This window comes from Diplotaxodon limnothrissa, linkage group LG18 (assembly GCF_057381915.1).
Source record: "Diplotaxodon limnothrissa isolate DT_005_m linkage group LG18, D_limnothrissa_male_GT1.1, whole genome shotgun sequence".
In the NCBI taxonomy this organism is placed as follows: Eukaryota; Metazoa; Chordata; class Actinopteri; order Cichliformes; family Cichlidae; genus Diplotaxodon; species Diplotaxodon limnothrissa.
Window position 1 is genome coordinate 13,174,006 of NC_140613.1, and position 18,602 is coordinate 13,192,607.

Genomic DNA, 18,602 nt, shown 5'->3' on the forward strand with positions numbered 1-18,602 from the left:
TTGCTGTACATGAACTCTTTTCCTTCAGACCAAAGCCCATCAGCACACACAGTACAGAGGATAAACTACATTTCTGCACTGTTTAATGTGATACTCTACATCTCAGTCCTTTGTGACTAAATGCAGCCTCTGACTTTGGACACATCTGTTTTCTATGGATAGTTGTGATGCCAAAAAAGTGATTTTCAGTATTTTCCAAAAAAGTGATTGCCCCCATTTAAACTGTCATAAATGACCCGTTGGCCTATAATGTGTAAAAAAATATGTCAAATATTTCCATCATGAATGATATCGAGTCATTTTGAACCACAAACAACATTTTTTCCACAAGGTAGAAGCTGCAATCAGTTTCTGACAAAGTGACTTTTATATGTGCTTCATGGATCCAGTTAAAAAACCTCATAGACATTAAAAATGTCTTTTTAAAGAGATGTTGGGTCAAGAGGCTAATAGAAATTGCAGCAAATATAACATAATAGTTTTTTAGACATTTTAAGTGACCAACAACCAGACTGATTAGAATTTGGGTACAATAATGCAGTCATAAAGATATTTGCAAAACAGGTAATTTCTTTATTTTATATACAACTCCTTCATAAATCATTTTGACTGCAGTCTACCTTCCAATATAAACAAAGACATTACACATACATACAGAAACATCAGAAATCACCTTTTGGAACAACACCGTGATCCAACTGCACCTATTTAGTTGTCAGTGCTGGGTCTTCTGGCCTTCCCAGCTAAAAGTCTATTAATGATATAAATAAACTGCTCATGGTTAGTGAGTTCAATTTTCTTTTTAAAAAGTCATTCTTTTTCCTTCCTTCTTCTTCTTTGCTTTATTGGTACACAAAGAAAATTAGTGTTAAAGCAGGAAAAAAACCCTAAGCAATAACAAAAAGGCAACACTGTGTTGTTAAGGCTTTAAACTGAAAAGTCAACACAATGCAGACGATGCACTAACCTGTCACAAGGCTAGCAAATGCTACTGAGCAAAGCAAAAAAGGTAAAAACACAAAGTAATGTTGACTTGATGTTCTCCCACAGACAACGTCACTGGTCGAGCTTCCTTTGACCTTTATCTGTGTGTTTGAGCAACTGTTGGAAAGGAGAGGTGAAAGAGAAAGAAAATCCAAATTAATCCACGTGAAGGAGCAGGACCACAGAGAATCTTCAAGATAATAATTTTATGTAAATTGTTATAATATTTTAATATCTTGTCAAATGTTGATGAAAAACTGAATTATGCAGGTCTAAATATCACATCAGTACTGCCAACTTTTAAGTTCTAAGTTAATTATTATTTTATTTTATGAGCCTGACATCAAATGTAACAGTGTACTGAAATCTGTAAAGTGCATTGTACAAGTACATGGACTACAGTTAGTGTTCCTGCTGACAAACATCTTGTGTTTTCATTCTAAACACAAGGAGTTTATGATAAAACAGAGCTCCTGTTTACATCTGTAGATGTGTTTGAATGTGGCCATCAGGATTAACTGATGCCACATCTGTGCTGTCATCTGTCACAGGTCAAATGTGACATGCTGTTTTACATTTTTATATGGTGCTTTCTATGTGTTGATAATATGCAACATGTATGTAAGAATTTTACACTCTAAGTCACTGTTTCACAATCTTTTGGGGCCACAGCACATATTTCACATAAAAAAAACAATCACACGGCACACCACCAAAGAAAAATGTCACAAAAAGCATATTGATAATTTTTACCCGTGCACATGGCATAGCGGAAAGCGTTCGGTTTGTCCCCAGTACACTTTTTTTGCTTTCTTCTGATCACTACTCATCTGGGTCGGAATTTTCTCCAGGACCCAAGTCAGATTGACTACTTTTTCTTTTTAAATATTTATTTATTGCTATTACGCCCTGCGTGGTCTCGCTCACAGCATGACTATTATGTAATTTCTTCTTGGTCTTCGTCTGTTTTACTGGCAGTTGGCAACTCATTTAATTAGAGCAGATAGTTGTACTGGCCTCTAGTGGAAGAGAATGTAATTGTTCTGCCCGTGACTCATGCCGGACGCTTCGAGTACTAATCAGGTGGAACCAGATAATCTTCCACGGCACACCTGATCATTTCTCATGGCACACTTATGTGCTGCGGTACAGTGGTTGGGAAACACTGCTCTAAGTCATGAGGATTTTTGTCAGTTCTACACTCCAACAAGGTTTTATCAGAAGTCACTCAAAACCTTTCAAGCTATCATGTTTACAGAACGGCACACATGCACACACACTCTATTAAAAACATGACCTCCTTTCCAGAGGTAATCATGTTTATCTTCTATACACAGTAACTGAGACACCACGCTGTTACTATTAATGAATCTCTGATAATATATGACTGTATTTTAAATTAATCAAACTTTATTTTCAACAAATTCAAAGTATTTATTCTACAATTATAACATTAAAATCAAAAGTTGGCTAAGTTTCTGTTTAATCAGCTGAATCACTGGTTCTCAGGTTACTAAAGGGGGGCAAATCCCAAAGTCCCGTGTGGAGGTGAGTAATATATCACTGAGATATGAAAATATAGAAAAAAAAGCATTGAGTTTTAAAATGGTTGCAGGTAGCAGCATTTATAACTGTAGTGCTACCGTCATCAGTGTCAGACTACTTAAACTGAAGTGTGAATCTAACAAAAGAAAACATAAGTTCAAAAGTAGCCCAGGTAGTATTTTCCCTGGAATTTTCAAATAAAGTATAAAAAACTTTTAACACTGTTATTAATAAATCAAAAAATATTTATCATGTCAGGATTTTAACCAACTTAAAGTCCTGCCTCCATCATGTTACTGCATCACTAATTTCCACACATTGTTTGCTCCTCCTGTTATAAAGAGTCTAACTAGCGAGTGCAGCTAGTAACTGCTCCTGTCTCCTCATGTGTCTTCATAGCCTCGTTTTACTCAACGGAGTGTTTTCCACTTTTTACAAACAGATTTCCTGCATGTTTTCTCCTGTGTTTGCTGGAGGCTGCTGAAGTAACTCCATTTTTAGTTACTAAATCATCATTGAAACACTGCTCTTACATTTAGACATGCACGGTTTTGACTCCTTGTCATAAACACTAGGAAACAAACACATAATGTTGCTATAGCAACACAGTATATAGTATAATACCGGTATTATTGCAGATGATATGATGTGGCACAGCCCTAGTCCCAAGTATATGAGAGATTCCATTAAGACATTGATGATCAATAACTGAATATATTAAACACTTTTAGAGTGATTTTATTATAAATTATGACCTACACTTTCCAAGCCGTGCAGCTCACACCGTCCTTGGAAAAGAAGCCTGGCTGACAGTCTTCACACACTGTGTCACTTCTGCTGGTCCCTGAAAGAAACACATTCATTGTTACACAAAAAAAAATGATAATTTATCAGCTCATCTAAATGGTCTTAGACTTTAATTTTTCTTACCAGGTTCTTTTATCCTCTGACCAGCTGCACACTGTGAATGTTTCTCTGTCAAACTACATCCGTTACTGTCTATCAAATCTTTACAGTAATATCCATTTAAAACATCACACACTGTGTCAGTTGTTGCTGTACAGTTCTGCTTGACAAAAAGACCATGGCCTAAAAAAAACAAAACAAAAACATTAGTGTAAAAATATTCTGTAATTTACTTTTAAATGAAAGATTTATTTTTTTAATTTAAAATTTACAAAGGATTTCCCATCTAACTGTACCTGTGTCACAGGATGTGCAGGGGAAACAGTTATACAGGCCGTTGGGTTGGTTCATGAAAGTCCCCAGGTCACAGAAACGGCACTGAGTTCCTGAATATACTGTGCAGTCTTTCTGAACAACTCTACCTGTTCAACACAGCACAACATTTATGTCAGACTTTCACCATTTATCCCAGAGTGAACCTAAAGTAGTGTTGTAGTGTTGGGGTGTACTTTACGGTAGGTCAAGCAGCTTGGAAATCACAAGTGAACTGAGCGATACAACATTACTGATCTGCAAATTCAATGTGCCCCTTTTTCCTGACCCCGTACAGTAAAACATGTAATAAACACATTGGTCCACTGTGTCCATTTCATGCTTGGCCTCTCCAAAGTGTGAAATGGACACATGCAGTTCGAGCAACCTGAAGTAGCAGAGGGATATTTCACTTCAAGCCAACAAGGAAACAATCACAGGAAAGTGTGTAAACAGACATTGTTAACACATTTACATGTAAACACATACTATCCATCTTGCTTAATTGTTTTAAGAACCCTGGAATGTACTTCATACGTTGCCTGCTCACTACCGATTTCTTGCCTTTACATATTTTGTCTCCCGTTAATGCAACTTGTGCTTCATTTTACTGCTTCTGGAAAACATTTTGTGAACTGTGTCAGTTCTAAGTATCAATTAATTTATCTGACTGTTGGAAGGAAAAAAAATGAAGACAACAGATTTTCTGGGTCAATAACACATAAAACACACATATTTCTCCTTTTATGTTTGACTGAGATGCAAGAAGTAATTATTAATTACTTAAATGCAACATAAAATATCTAAGGATAGATTGTGTTTTCATTTAACACAAATGTTTAAAACTTTTACAAAAAAACCAAGGTTGTCATCTGTATAAGCAAACCCTTCATTTCATGTTAGAAACACTTCTGTCTATCGTGTCATTTCAAAAACGAAATCAAGCAAAGATCAAATATTAAAGTCATGTCCTCTTTATTTATCTGTGGTTTGTTTAGGTTTTTTTTCTTTCTTCTATAAAGCTATTATGTTTCAGAATGATCTGCTTTCAGGTTTTCGTAAAAACAATAGTTTAAATACTACAAAGTTTCATTGCAGTCATCGCTTTTCTTCGTACCTTCGTTGCACATCGGGCAGCACTGTCCGTCATTTGTTTTATACTCATTTGGTCGACAGGATAACACGGGCACTATGAAGACAGCGGCATATCCTACAGGAAAACACATGAGTTTTAATATCGTGGGATAGATATATAACTCAGTTAGCTCACAAGCTAAGCTAAGGTTAGCTTAAACTAAAAGCTGTGTCGTATACACGAAACTGCTGCTGTACTTACCGAAGACAAACAACGCAGAAACCATGATATCACTAGTGATGTGCGGATCGATCCTGAAATGTCGATTCCTCCGATACCAATCATTTATGTTCTAGAATCGATTCTCACATTAAAATATCGATATTTTAGTAATTTAGAGTAAATTTATAGTTTATCATTAACAGGAACACAGTGGAAAGAAACTATAACATTCAGATTGTCTACATTCAAAGGAACTACTTCCTCTTCCGCCTTTCATAGTCATGTGCGAAATACGGCTGTATAAATGTCTCGCAGCGCCTTGGCATGCGCACTCACAACAATGGCTGAGCGTAATTGTGCGGACGCATTTTACCTCCACAAACATCTGAGACGTGGTTTGCGATACATGTGGCAAAAAAGTGCTCCAAGAGTGAGTGAGGTGTTGTGGCCGTAGCCTACTAGGGAGACATTCAAAAGGTCTGTTGGGGGGGCTGATAAATACATTTTGCAGGGTTTATTTATCGGATAAAATACGTTAAATCACCGTTATTATTGGCCGGCCCGGAAACAGCGGGGGTGTCCAAATTCAGAGGCTGCTTCCACCTGAGGACCCGGCCTTCGCGGTCTAAAGAAAGCCGGGTTGCACGTCACGAGCTCCATCGGTGGAGGGTGAATACAACCGGGCGCTGACGTAAACTCTCGACCGTCTCACACTTCTGTTTAATCATTTTCTGTTTGACGTTTATTCAGCTGTGTAAAAACCCCGGAGGAACCCTCCTGAAGTTTAATGTAATCTAATCTAATAACTTTAATCTCAGCCAAACCGATTTACTCACGAACAAATAAAACACTGAAAAAGCCAAACAATAACATTTTTAAGTTATCAAAGTGACTTGTATATCATGTTTAACCCGAGTAGCGAAAGACCGCGGGGGTTTGAAAATGATGTGTCAGTTGGCTCAGATATTTGAAGTTTACACAGCTACATTCTCACCTGAAAATATGTTAACAGTTTTTTGCGACCCAGAAAGAGAAATAAGAGTGATATTAAAACTAAGTAGCTGCCGCCATTGTTGGAAACTGGAATTGGCTGGGCCGCGCTATGAATTCTGCGATATGGTTTTTCAATTTTGTTGTCCGGGTGGAAAATCGGGAGAAATTCAGGAGAATGGTGGCTCTGGGAGATTTTCGGGAAGGGCACTGAAATTTGGTATTCTCCCGGAAAACTCGGGAGGGTTGGCATGTATGGTAACATATGGCAACATCACTAACCTTGTCAAACACCTCAGAGTAAATCATATCACAGAATATGAGGAGTGTATGTTGAGGCGAACTGAAGAGAAGGACAGGGACAGGTGCTGCCAGGGCGAGACAGACGTCTCTCACGGAGTCCTTTAGTGCTGCAGGCAGGCAAGGTGTTCAAATAGGCACAACTTCAGTTTTTTTTATTTCTATATGATGAACCCTGCATTATTAAGTGATAAGAACAAGTAATCTGATGCCCTGTAATCATTATGACGCTATAATTTGAGATACAATAAATAAAATACGTTTTTGTACAAAGTATCGGTATCGGATCAGTATCGTCGATACCACCCTGAATATTACTTGGTATCGGATCGGAAAGGAAATCAGTGGTATCGCACATCACTAGATATCACATCCTAACACGCTGCCTTATAACACATTTGTAGGCTCTATTTCACCAAACTTCCATATAAATCTAACAGCAATGATCGCTTTTGGGTTTTGATGTGGGTGTAAACAGGAAATCTATTCATTGTTGGAAAGAATGAGCATCAACGGTTTTCGTGGCTTAAAACAGAAACTGAAAACAAGCCATTTTATGACATTTGAGGGCACATGGGGATCAACTTCGTTTAGACAAAGACAAAAAAGGGGAGAGGGCTTGAAGGAAATCGTAGGACCTAATAGCTGTGTCCCAAACCCTCAACCGCATCCTTGCAGGACCTGGTGTCGTGCCAAAGTAGGTATCCCCGACAGACACCACCCTTCGCGGTCTACATGGGCCGGGTCATTCGAAGACCGAGAAGGCCGGAAGTGCAAGGCTGTGAAACTGGAGATGTCAGGGTGCAGGAAATGAAATAAAACCAGCTGTCTGTGGTACCAACTAACATGTTGGCTCCTTAACTTCATAAAAAGATGCAAACTTTTTAGTGTCCATGAATCTGAAGAACTACAGTCTGCTTTACACAAGTTTGTTGAAGGTTTTCTTTATTGTCTCTGTGCAGTCAACCTTTTTTATGAAATATTCCCCATAAATACATTACAAGGATAACTATGGCAACGTAAAATGTTACGCTTTGGGACTGAGAACGTGTTGACTATGAACTTTCATCTACACAAACATCCACAACCAGTTCCAAGGAAAATCTGTATATGAAAGATAAAAACATTAGAAACTGCTATTCTTTGTTCCATAATGCTGCAGTAAAAATCTGATCGTCTCTAAATATCGCAAAGTGCTTCATTACAAAATTCTAAGACATTAAAACAAAACTTTACCCAAATACAAGTTTAAAAAGTTGAGTTTTTAGCTGCTTTTTAAAAAAGATCAGAGTCCACAGTGAACATTTCACTGTCTTGTCTGCTGCTTTGACCCATTCAGTGCTTCATTTTCTTTCCTTTCCTTCTCAGAAATAAAATAAAAAATATAAATACTTTCATTTCCTATATTGTTTTGAGTTTTATTTTTGTCTAAAAAAGTTATTACTTGACAGGAAATATCATCTAAATCATGATATCAGTGATCTTTGACATCCTCACATAGATACATCTTTTAAAAATGACAATAATTAAAATCACTACAGCTATGGCAATCATAACTAAAACCACCACACAGCCAGTGATGGTAACAATTTTTCCCCCTTTGTTTCCAATATTGAGCATAAGCACTGGAGTTATCATCTGGTTTAGTGACTCACATCTGGAAGGTACAGAGGGGGAAAAATGAAAAAGTTGTTGCACTGGAAGAAATCCCGTGTCCATGTCTGCTCTGAAGTGTCACTTACTTAGTGCGTGAGTGACAAGGTGTTAATGTTCCACTGCTGCAGTCAGAGCATCCACTGTCTGTGGAGGCTGTTCCTGCAAAGCCACAAATATACACCGTTTTATACTTACAGGTCATCTTATGAAGGAGTGTCTGTTATGACCTCATCTGAGTCATTATTTCATTCTGATATAATTTAAAAAAGTCTGAAACATCTAAAAGCATTTCTTTGTTTTTCTTGAGCTGGGAAAGAATGAGGGAGTGCAGCTTCAGGTTAAAATCACACCACAGAAGGCGAATCAGCTTCTATTGGACAGAACACTGAACTTGGCCAACAGATTATTTCATCCAGCTTGTTTTCACTGTAACTTTTACTCTTATTGCAGTTCTTTTTTCCAACTGCTTCTCCCACAGTCTTTGCTTCTTTTCATCAGGTTTGCTTTGAGCTGTTTGCCTGTAAGCTGTGACTTAAAGGGCCGTGAATGAAAAGTGAACCAGCAGGTCACTAGTTAGTTACCATTTTACTTCAAATTAACACCATATTCAGAGTTTATGAAACATTAATTAAGGTATGTTGCACAGTTTCAGCATCAACCAAATACATCATAACAGCCATCAAATCTGTTAGTTTGATTTTAAAAACTTTATACAAGACTTAACAGAATTGTATATTATTTATATTTATATTACATATTACGCTCATTTTAGTACTTTATGTCTTGTAGCAAGAAAATCAACCATGCTGGCTGATGTGTCCTGGTTTACAGCTCCCGTGTTTCTGTGTCTTCATGCAGTGGACACCTTCAGATTCAGTAAAGTCCCTCCACAGACTTTATCTGATGTTGCTGTACATGAACTCTTTTCCTTCAGACCAAAGCCCATCAGCACACACAGTACAGAGGATAGATTACATTTCTGCAATGTTTAATGTCCTTTGTGACTAAATTACACTTTTAGTGAATATCTGACTTTGGACACATGTTTTCTATAATTAGCTGTGGTGCCAGAAAAGTGATTTCGGGTATTTTCCAAAAAGTGATTGCCCCCATTTAAACCGTCATTAATGACCTGTTGGCCTAAAATGTGTAAAAAGTATGTCAGACGTTTCTGTTATGAATGATATCGAGTTATTCTGAACTACAAACAACATTTTTTCCCACAAGGTAGAAGCTGCAATCAGTTTCTGACAAAGTGACTTTTATATGTGCTTCATGGATTCAGTTAAAAAGCCTCATAGACATTAAAAAAAGTCTTTTTAAAGAGATGTTGGGCCAAGAGGCAGAAATTGCAACTACTTACCAATATAAGCAAAGACATTACGCATTAAAAACAAAACAAAAAACATACAGAAACACCAGAAATCACCTTTTGGAACAACACCGTGATCCAAACGCACCTGTTCAGTTGTCAGTGCTGGGTCTTCTGGCCTTCCCAGCTAAAAGTCTATTAATGATATAAATAAACTGCTCATGGTTAGTGAGTTCAATTTTCTTTTTAAAAAGTCATTCTTTTTCCTTCCTTCTTCTTCTTTGCTTTATTGGTACACAAAGAAAATTAGTGTTACAGCAGGAAAAAAAACCCTAAGCAATAATAAAAAGGCAACACTGTGTTGTTAAGGCTTTAAACTGAAAAGTCAACACAATGCAGACGATGCACTAACCTGTCACAAGGCTAGCAAATGCTACTGAGCAAAGCAAAAAAGGTAAAAACACAAAGTAATGTTGACTTGATGTTCTCCCACAGACAACGTCACTGGTTGAGCTTCCTCTGACCTTTATCTGTGTGTTTGAGCAACTGTTGTAAAAGAAGAGGTGAAAGAGAAAGAAAATCCAAATTAATCCACGTGAAGGAGCAGGACCACAGAGAATTATCAAGATAATAATTTTATGTAAATTGTTATAATATTTTGATATCCTGTCAAATGTTGATGAAAAACTGAAGTAATTTTGCAAGTCTGAATATTACATCAGTAGTTCTAACTTTTAAGTTCTAAGTTAATTATTATTTTATTTTATGAGCCTGACATAAAAATGTAACAGTGTATTAATATTTGTAAAGTGCATTCTATATGGGCTCCAGTTAGTATTCCTGCTGACAAACATCTTGTGTCTTGTCTAAAAACAAGATGTTTGTGATAAAGCAGAGCTCATGTTTATGTGTCCTAATGTGGCCATCAGGATTAACTGATGCCTCAACTGTGCTGTCATCTGTCTCGATCTATTGAAGGAGAGGTCAGAGGTCAAATGTGACATGCTGTTTTACATTTTTATATGGTGCTTTCTATGTGTTGATAGTACACACAATGTTTGTAAGAATTATACACTCTTAAGTCATGAGGATTTTTGTCAGTTCTACACTCCAACAAGGTTTTATCAGAATTCATTCAAAACCTTTCAAGCTATCATGTTTACAGAACGGGACACATGCAGAGGTTTCCAGAGGTACTCGTGTTTATCTTCAATACACAGTAACTGAGACACCACCATGTTATTATTAATGAACCTCTAATAATCTATGACTGTAGTTTAAACTATTCAAAACTTTATTAAAAAAAAAAAAATCAAAGTTTTTCTTGTACCATTACAACATTTTTAAAATAAAAGTTGGCTAATTTTCTGTTCAATCAGCTGAATCACTGGTCCTCAGGTTACTAAAGTAGGGGAATTCCCAAAGTCCTGTGTGGAGGTGGATAATATATGACAACTGAGATATGAAGATATAGAAAAAAATACTGTATGTTTTTTTAAATGCTCACAGCAGCATTAATAACTGTAAGTCAGTGGTTCTTAACCTTGTTGGAGGTACCGAACCCCACCATTTTCATATGCGCATTCACTGAACCCCTCTTTAGTGAAAAATAAAATGTGATTTTTTTACTGGTGCACAAAATGAGCCATGCATGTCATGGCGGAGGCTCTGCCGAACCCCTGAGACCGACTCACCGAACCCCTAGGGTTTGATCGAACCCAGGTTAAGAACCACTGCTGTAAGTAGATGAAGCATCCTTCTTTTCCAGAGAGCTAGTCTCACCAATGTCAGACTACTTAAACTGAAATGTGAATCTAATGACAGAAAATGTAAGCACAAAAGTAGCCTAGGTAGTATTTTCCCTGGAATTTTCAAGTGAAAGTATAAAATAAATTTTAAAACTTGACTTTGACAATAACTAAATGACCTTACTCTTGTAAAATGTTAGGAGCTGCACAATATTGTCATATATTAATATTAAAAAATATAAACATAAAAAATATTTTCTGCCTTGGTCAGTCTATGCTTAAAGTGTATGCTTAAAGTCCTGCTTTTCCATCATGTAACTGCATCACTAATTTCCATCCACTGTTTGCTCCTCCTGTTACATAGAGCCTAACTAGCGAGTGCAGCGAGTGACTGCTCATGTCCCAGGTGTCTCGTTCTACTCAACGGTGTGTTTTTACCCTCTTCTAATTTATCAGCTCATCTAAAAAAACTTTTCTTACCAGATTCTTTTATCCTCTGACCAGCTTCACACTGTGAATGTTTCTCTGCCAAACTACATCCATTACTGTCAATCAAACCTTTGCAGTAATATCCATTTAAAACGTCACACACTGTGTCAGTTTTTGCTGTACAGTTCCGCTTGACAAAGAGACCATGACCTAAAAAAAAAATATCGGTGCAATTTGAAAACCTTTTTATTTTTTAAATTAAAATTTGACTAAGAAGTTTCCATCTGTACCTGTATCACAGGTAGTGCAGGGGAAACAGTTAGATAGACCATTAAGTTGGTTCATGAAAGTCCCCAGGTCACAGGAACGGCACCGAGTTCCTGAATATGCTGTGCAGTCTCTCTGAACAACTGTACCTGTTCAACACAGCACAACATTTATGTGAACATTAAAGCCACATTAAAGGTCAAGAACACAAACGCACAGTGAATGCACAGTGTATTAAATCTGGGGTGAATCTTTTTAGACACACATTTTAGAAAACTTTAAACACCACAATAGACTGTGTAAAGTTACTAAGCAACCACCAGCTGGTACTGGCAAAATAACTGCCAGAATATAATAGTTTCCTCTGTACTCCTACTATATATTACTAAATTTTTTATATTTCAAGAACAATTGGTGTGCGCAATTATTGCAAAATACAAGCCTGTGTGGATGAGTGCTGTGGAGCAGATAATAGTATGCACCACTTACAACTTTTTCTGATAGTGGAGGAGCCTCTGCCCTTGAACCATCTGCATATTTCACATAATTATTACAACAACAAGATAACACAGACTAGTAGCTTACCTAGTCATCTTTTGGGCATTATGAAGAACTAATTGTTGATAGATAGAGAAATGTTATATCACTGATTCAAATGTACGTGCAGATGAAAAGAATCAACTTTTTTCAGGTACTAATAGATGGGTATAAGAAATTGCCTTGTTTAGAACTGTACAATCCTTGTGTGCATCATTATTTTTCACACAGTAGCAGTTTCAAGATGTGACAATACCAAAAGAGGTCATTGGGTGTCTCTTGTATGTATTACTGTAGGGTCTACCTTACAGTATAAACTGCCTTGAGGAGACTGTAGTTGTGATTTGGCGCTATATAAATAACATGTGAATTGAACTGTGAATATGGGGATCAAGTTGTTTTTAAACCTCTACAGCTCTGGTACATTTGAAATGGTTATAGTGTGCCACAAAGCCTTGCATTACTTCACCCTGTGCCAGCAGTGCTGTAGAGGCACATGCTCAACACATCTGATCATATGAAATGACGTTTCAGTATGTGTAAGATGAACTGAGTCGAGGTGGACGGAAGGTATGAAAAAAAGGTTTATCTCATCTGAACGTGCAACTTAATAACTTGTTTGTGTGCTGCCCCCTCAGACAAACAGTTACAATTTATTTACAATACTTGTGATGTTTCCTGAAAGCTATTATCTGAACTGTGTCAATTCTAACTATTAATGAAGGTTAGCTGACAGTTTCAGGGGAAAAAATGATTAAAAAAAAAAAAGAGTCAGCAGATTTTCTGGTTTATTAACTTAAAGAATTGTGAGATAAAAGAAGCAGCTGTAACATGAAATAAGATAGACGGCTCTTTATTTACTCTTTGTTCTCACAGTGGGAACTCACATAATGTGGGCGGGTTTACTTCTAGAAATGTTTTCTTATCGTACCTTCTTGGCACATCGGACAGCACTGCCCATCCCTTGTTGCATACTCCTTTGTGTGACAAGACACCGCAGAAACCACGGAGGCAGCGCGACATGCTGCAGGCAAGCACAGGATTAGGACGCAGTGATAAGCATCCTCCACACAGGCTACAAGCTAAGCTAAGGTTAGCTTTACATAAAAGACGTGTTGCAAACATGGAGCTGCTGTTTGACTTACCAAATACGAGGAACACAGAAACCATGATATCACAGGCTAACATGCTGCCTTATATAGCGGCTGAAGCAATTATTTTTTAAATAACAGTAACCCTTTAAAATTCTGTAGTGAAAGTTAGCTTAAACGTTGCTCTTCGTTTAGTGTGGGCGTTCATGCTGAAAAGCTATCAGTGTTCTGAATGGTTAACTCTGGGATTGTGAAGCTGCTCCGACGTTTGTGAGGTGCAAATCTCTATTGAGGGACCATTTCAAATTAAAATTCCGAGAGGGAAAAACTGGAATCCGACTTTAAACTTAATCTGGAGCACGACGACGTGAATTCATGGTGCGTTTTTTGATTAAATCAGAATTATTGAACTAGGGCGTATTCCGATTTCCGGGATGTAGTGGGACAGGGCCAGAAAGACGGAGAAACCGATGATGGGATGGAAGTGTGGTGGGGGCAGTGTTGCCAACTCCTCAGTAAGGAAAATCGCTATTGGTTGTCCTAAAAGTCGCTAGAAGTCGCTAACTGACGTCATCGCCTAATTTGCATAATTGGTCATGCTAATCTAATTGTAACCTATGTTGTTGGAGAGCGAAATAACATCGTGGAAGAGACTTAAAGTGAGTAAAAAACGTCCTAAATGCATTTAGAGTTTATTTAGAACTACAAATTAAATTTCTTTTAGCAATTATTGTTTTTTTTAATGTCACAATTCCAACCCTGCTCCTTTACCCGGGCTTGGACCGGTGTTCCAGATCTACTGGCGTTTAGATCAACTGGCGTTGGTCGAACAGATGTGTGGCAGACTTGCGTTTCAGGAGCTGCTACCGACAAACCAGCAAAAAAACGCCAAATGTGTCACCTGTGACACTTGTGAGGTTGTCTCAAACACACTCCGTCAGTCTTGATGCTGTTGAACAACAAAATGTTTAAAAATGTGGCGAGTTTACCTGGTGATATCCTCATGCGCGACGCGATCGCGAAAACAGCAAACAAGTAACACCACGCCGTTGTTGTTCACAGGACACAAAGAATAAACGATCGGGAGACTCTTGTCGTCGTTATCGTTCCCCTCGCACGGTTTATTCCTCCGAATTCAGCGTTTTTGCTTCACAACTACAGCGTGCTGTTTACTTTGTGCACTAACATGGAGTCGAGTCAACCAGCGCCACCTCTGGCCAAGTGCCACAGCCTACAGCCAGATCAACCTGTGACACACATCTGCACCACGTTTGAATTCGTGTCATGCACATTTGTACCTTTCAATTGTGTCTGTTTGTGCGTCATGCAAATAAACCTTTGAAAAGAATGAAATGATATGAAATGATATTATTTAATTGTTATTTTATAATTTGACTTTACATACTGCTGGGTGGTTTGTAAAGTTTACAATAACTAGTATTATCATTATACTATATTTTCAAAAATATATAATAATCTCAAAAGTAATGCCTTGGAGTAGAAAATAGTAATGCTTTATTAAAATTTAAAACTAAAGTACAGTATTTGAATGTGTGTATTGTGTCTACTGTTTGTTAACTCACCATATTCATAATGGGTTTGTGGGATTAGGTGTGTGTGTGTGTGTGTGTGTGTGTGTGGGGGGGGGGGGGTTAGGGTCTTTAGGCTTTGGCCCCCACCCCTGCCACCAGTATATTTTTAAGCAAATATTTCTAACTTTTATTTGAATATTCAGTTTCCTACCATTTTCTCTTAAAGGGTAATTGCCAGGTAATCCGCCCTCCCCCTTCGCACACACATGCACACAAAGAAAACACACAGTATAATTCACAGCCTCGTTATAGTGCATAAATATTTATGCCATTTACACCATCAAACTTAGATTGCTAAGGATGAAGAACCTTTTGTTCTTTAAAGAACCATTTGTAATAGCTGAAGAACCATCCACAAAATAAAAAGGTTCTTTGACGTATGATGGTTCTTTAAAGAACCATGAAGACATCTGAAGAACCATTTAAGAACCATAATTTTTCTGAGTGTAGCGCTGTCCTTAGAAAGTAAACGTTATGAAAGTATTTAGGAAAAAACGCCGCGTATATACTGTTTATCATGACTCTGGTTTTACGTGGCCTATCAACACAATTTAAAAACTGGTATATAACACCTTGTTGCTTTGTCATCTTGAAGTGATCAAGTTTCTTGTTAGTAACGGTAATGGCATTGTAATGATAGTAATTAGTTAGATTACTTGTTACTGAAAAAAGTAACACCATTAGTAACACCGTTACTTATAAAGCTGTTATTCCCATCACTGAATTTAACTGAATATATATGTTGAAGTCTGACATTGATCCTTGATCATATTTGTACCCTAACACAATACTGAAACAGCAGCGAGGTCACTGCTAAAGTGCAGTAAGACTTCAATGGTATTTCTGCTGATACACAGCAAATTACTAATAACACTTTAAACTATTGTGCTTCTTTATGTATGGGCAGGATGAATGTTGTGATGATGCTGTTTTAAATATTTTTAACCTTTTTAACCTTACCATTAAACATTAGGATTCTAACATGTAAATAACAAGAGGCAGCTTTGCATTAAAATCACAGGTTTATTCATTTCATTAAATCAATATTAAAAATTTAGAATTTTTTTTGTTTTTGTTTGTTTTGTTGGTGTTGTTGTTGTTGTTTTAATTGTATGATATTCTGCCTCCAACTGGTCTGGATCATATCTGTAAAGGAGAGTCCCACCCAGCCCATTTGCTCAGTCACTCCATCTACAAAAGAAAAAACCAAAAGCAATAACTGAGTAAATCTAATGAGAAAAAAACCCATAACAAACTTTTATACTCACTTATTTATTGATTCAAGGTTTTCTACTTAATATGCATCGTTGTCGTTTTATGGTCAACCATAAATTAAGGACATTTCAACAAAATTTCTCAGAAAACACGTGACTTTTCTATATTGGGAAGATGGGATGTACCACTGTGAGAGGAGCCTGGTGGAATAGTCCAAGTGAAAATATCTTTAATCTGAAAAGTCAACATTTGTTTTCAGTGTCACGTTTCTAAGCCCTTACATGCCTTGACCTTTGCAAACAGCTCAAATGACTAACTCTGAAAGCAAAAGTAAATAGCTGGTGAAACAACCCCAAAACAGAAAGTTTAAAAAACGTACAAAGCATAACATGTCCCGTTACAATGACTCAAAACGAAACTCACGGGCAGAATAAAAGCTCCGATGGGGACACAAACTGTGGTTTTCTGGATGACACAGCTGTAAACCCAGATGGTGTTGGACATCCTCTGAAGCAAAGACGTGTACCTTTGTCTTTACGCCGAGGCAGCAGGAAATCACACCAAGAGACAGGTGAAAAGCATAAATGTGTTATTTTATATGTGGCAGACTTCAGAACACTTCATGCACATCCAGAGTGAGCTAAGGAGTTTCTTTCATATCTGTTTATATGTGATCAATAATCAAATTTGATTTGATTAAATGACTGATTTTAATGCATATTTCTTTAGTCAAAATGTGATTTATGCGCAGACTTTTAGCTTAACTTCAAGAGGTTATCATAAAGTAGGGCTATTAACTACTAGGAGTTATGGCCATTATTACACATAAAGCATAAAAAAAACTTAATGATGAGAAGTTGTTTTCGTATTGCTTTTATTTTGACATAGCAAGAAAGTAAGTGTTGTATTTTGTGTGTTGTGTGTGTGTGTGTTCATTTCTAGATTTGGCTATTAAATAATCTGTTTGACAGATGGCAATAAGGTTACTGTGCACACACTAAGTTAACCTAATTTGGAGCTATGAAGACACACAGAGCTGCATGGTGTTGTTTAGATGGACTTGTTTTGCATGTTTATATTTCCCAAAGATACAGTTAGAAAATACTGATGGAGAGATGCACTGAGGAGAAAAGACTTTCAGCCAAATTCCTCTGCATATGAGCAACATGGGCTGTCAAAGATATTACTCGTAAAATAAGACACCGGTTAGCATTTTGCACTTCTGCTTTTCCCTTGTTGTTTCTCAGTCCCCCGTTCTCTCTTCACAGTCTCTACATCCTCATAGACAAGCAAAGGAGTGCGGAGTCTGGAAATAGGAATTCAACAAAACTGAACCAGAGTCGTCATTTCAAAGCCAAGTATGTAAGACATAACTGCATGGCGTGTCCATTGTTTAGTTATAGCCTGGGCCTACTGCTGTGTTAATGACATCTTATTTATTCATTTAAGACTTGGGGACAGCGTCCACAATACAGTCCACAATATAACATATTGCTGGAGAGACAGCTAGTTAAAATCTTGTCATTTGCTTTTATGTTTATTTTGGGGTGTCCTGTGTTATGGTGCTTTGAGTTTTTGGAGTTTTCTATTACAAATATTCATGGTTAGTTTCTTTGTTTTCATCCTTGGGCTATTCTTATTTACAGTTTTGCTATCTAGCTTAGTTCTTGGTTATAGTTTGCTTTTAGTCACTGTTTCAGTATATACCACCCATCTCTGTGTAAGGTGTTCTCATGCTTTAGTTATTTCCTGGTTTATTTTGGAAACTCTTGTCTCATGTATGTTATATTTAGTTTTGCTTCACTTTGCAATCTGCCTCCTCCTCTGTCTGCTTTTGGGTCCACACTTGAACCAACTCCAAACATGACAGTATCACCATTCACCTTTTTACTTAGAGAAACATACTTAGATGGTACTAAGATGCTGCCGTGATGCCACAAGTTGACAGGGAAGCTTTTGTTTTGGGGGTGCTTAAAATGTAAAATGGAAGCAATTTACAAACAGGATTTGAAATGATGAGTTTATGTCTTTCTTTAAAATAAGAAAAAGGCTGCTGTTAATTCAACAGATGCCCACAACATGTGGTAAAAGACTTCTAGGCTTAAATCGGGTTAAACGAAGTTGAAAATGTAATGTCTTTTTATGTTGTTTCTGTTTAGCTGCATTCAAATTATTTTATTTGAATGCATATATTACAAGGAGAGCAGAGATGTAATTCAAAGTAAAAGCCTTTTCTATTTTGGAATAAACTGAACATTTATTTGATTAAATACTCTGAAATTATTTTGTTACTTCCACACATATATGAGCTTGAGCCCCAGACTCCAACGGCCAATGCAGTGTATCCCAGGAGCAAATCTGTTTTATTACTCGGTTAAGTCTAATGACTTCAGTGCTGAGTGTATTTGAATAGGCAGTGAC

At 37.2% G+C, this 18,602-nt stretch overlaps 2 protein-coding genes across 2 annotated transcripts; both read right to left on the reverse strand.

Moving 5' to 3' along the window:
- Window positions 1-962: 962 nt before the first annotated feature.
- LOC146613222 (tumor necrosis factor receptor superfamily member 14-like) lies at window positions 963-5,141 on the reverse strand. The gene is made up of 6 exons (XM_085377764.1): window positions 5,084-5,141; window positions 4,865-4,957; window positions 3,732-3,857; window positions 3,460-3,618; window positions 3,289-3,373; window positions 963-1,101 (listed from the first exon to the last, which is right to left on the reverse strand). Exons 1-6 carry the CDS (start codon window positions 5,106-5,108, stop codon window positions 963-965), a joined length of 627 nt encoding a protein of 208 aa, XP_085233890.1. The 5' UTR covers window positions 5,109-5,141.
- Window positions 5,142-9,774: 4,633 nt separating this feature from the next.
- On the reverse strand, window positions 9,775-14,130 carry LOC146613223 (tumor necrosis factor receptor superfamily member 14-like). Its single transcript, XM_085377973.1, has 5 exons — window positions 13,429-14,130; window positions 13,215-13,307; window positions 11,770-11,895; window positions 11,531-11,689; window positions 9,775-9,848 (listed from the first exon to the last, which is right to left on the reverse strand). Exons 1-5 carry the CDS (start codon window positions 13,469-13,471, stop codon window positions 9,829-9,831), a joined length of 441 nt encoding a protein of 146 aa, XP_085234099.1. The 5' UTR covers window positions 13,472-14,130; the 3' UTR covers window positions 9,775-9,828.
- Between the last annotated feature and the right edge of the window lie 4,472 nt (window positions 14,131-18,602).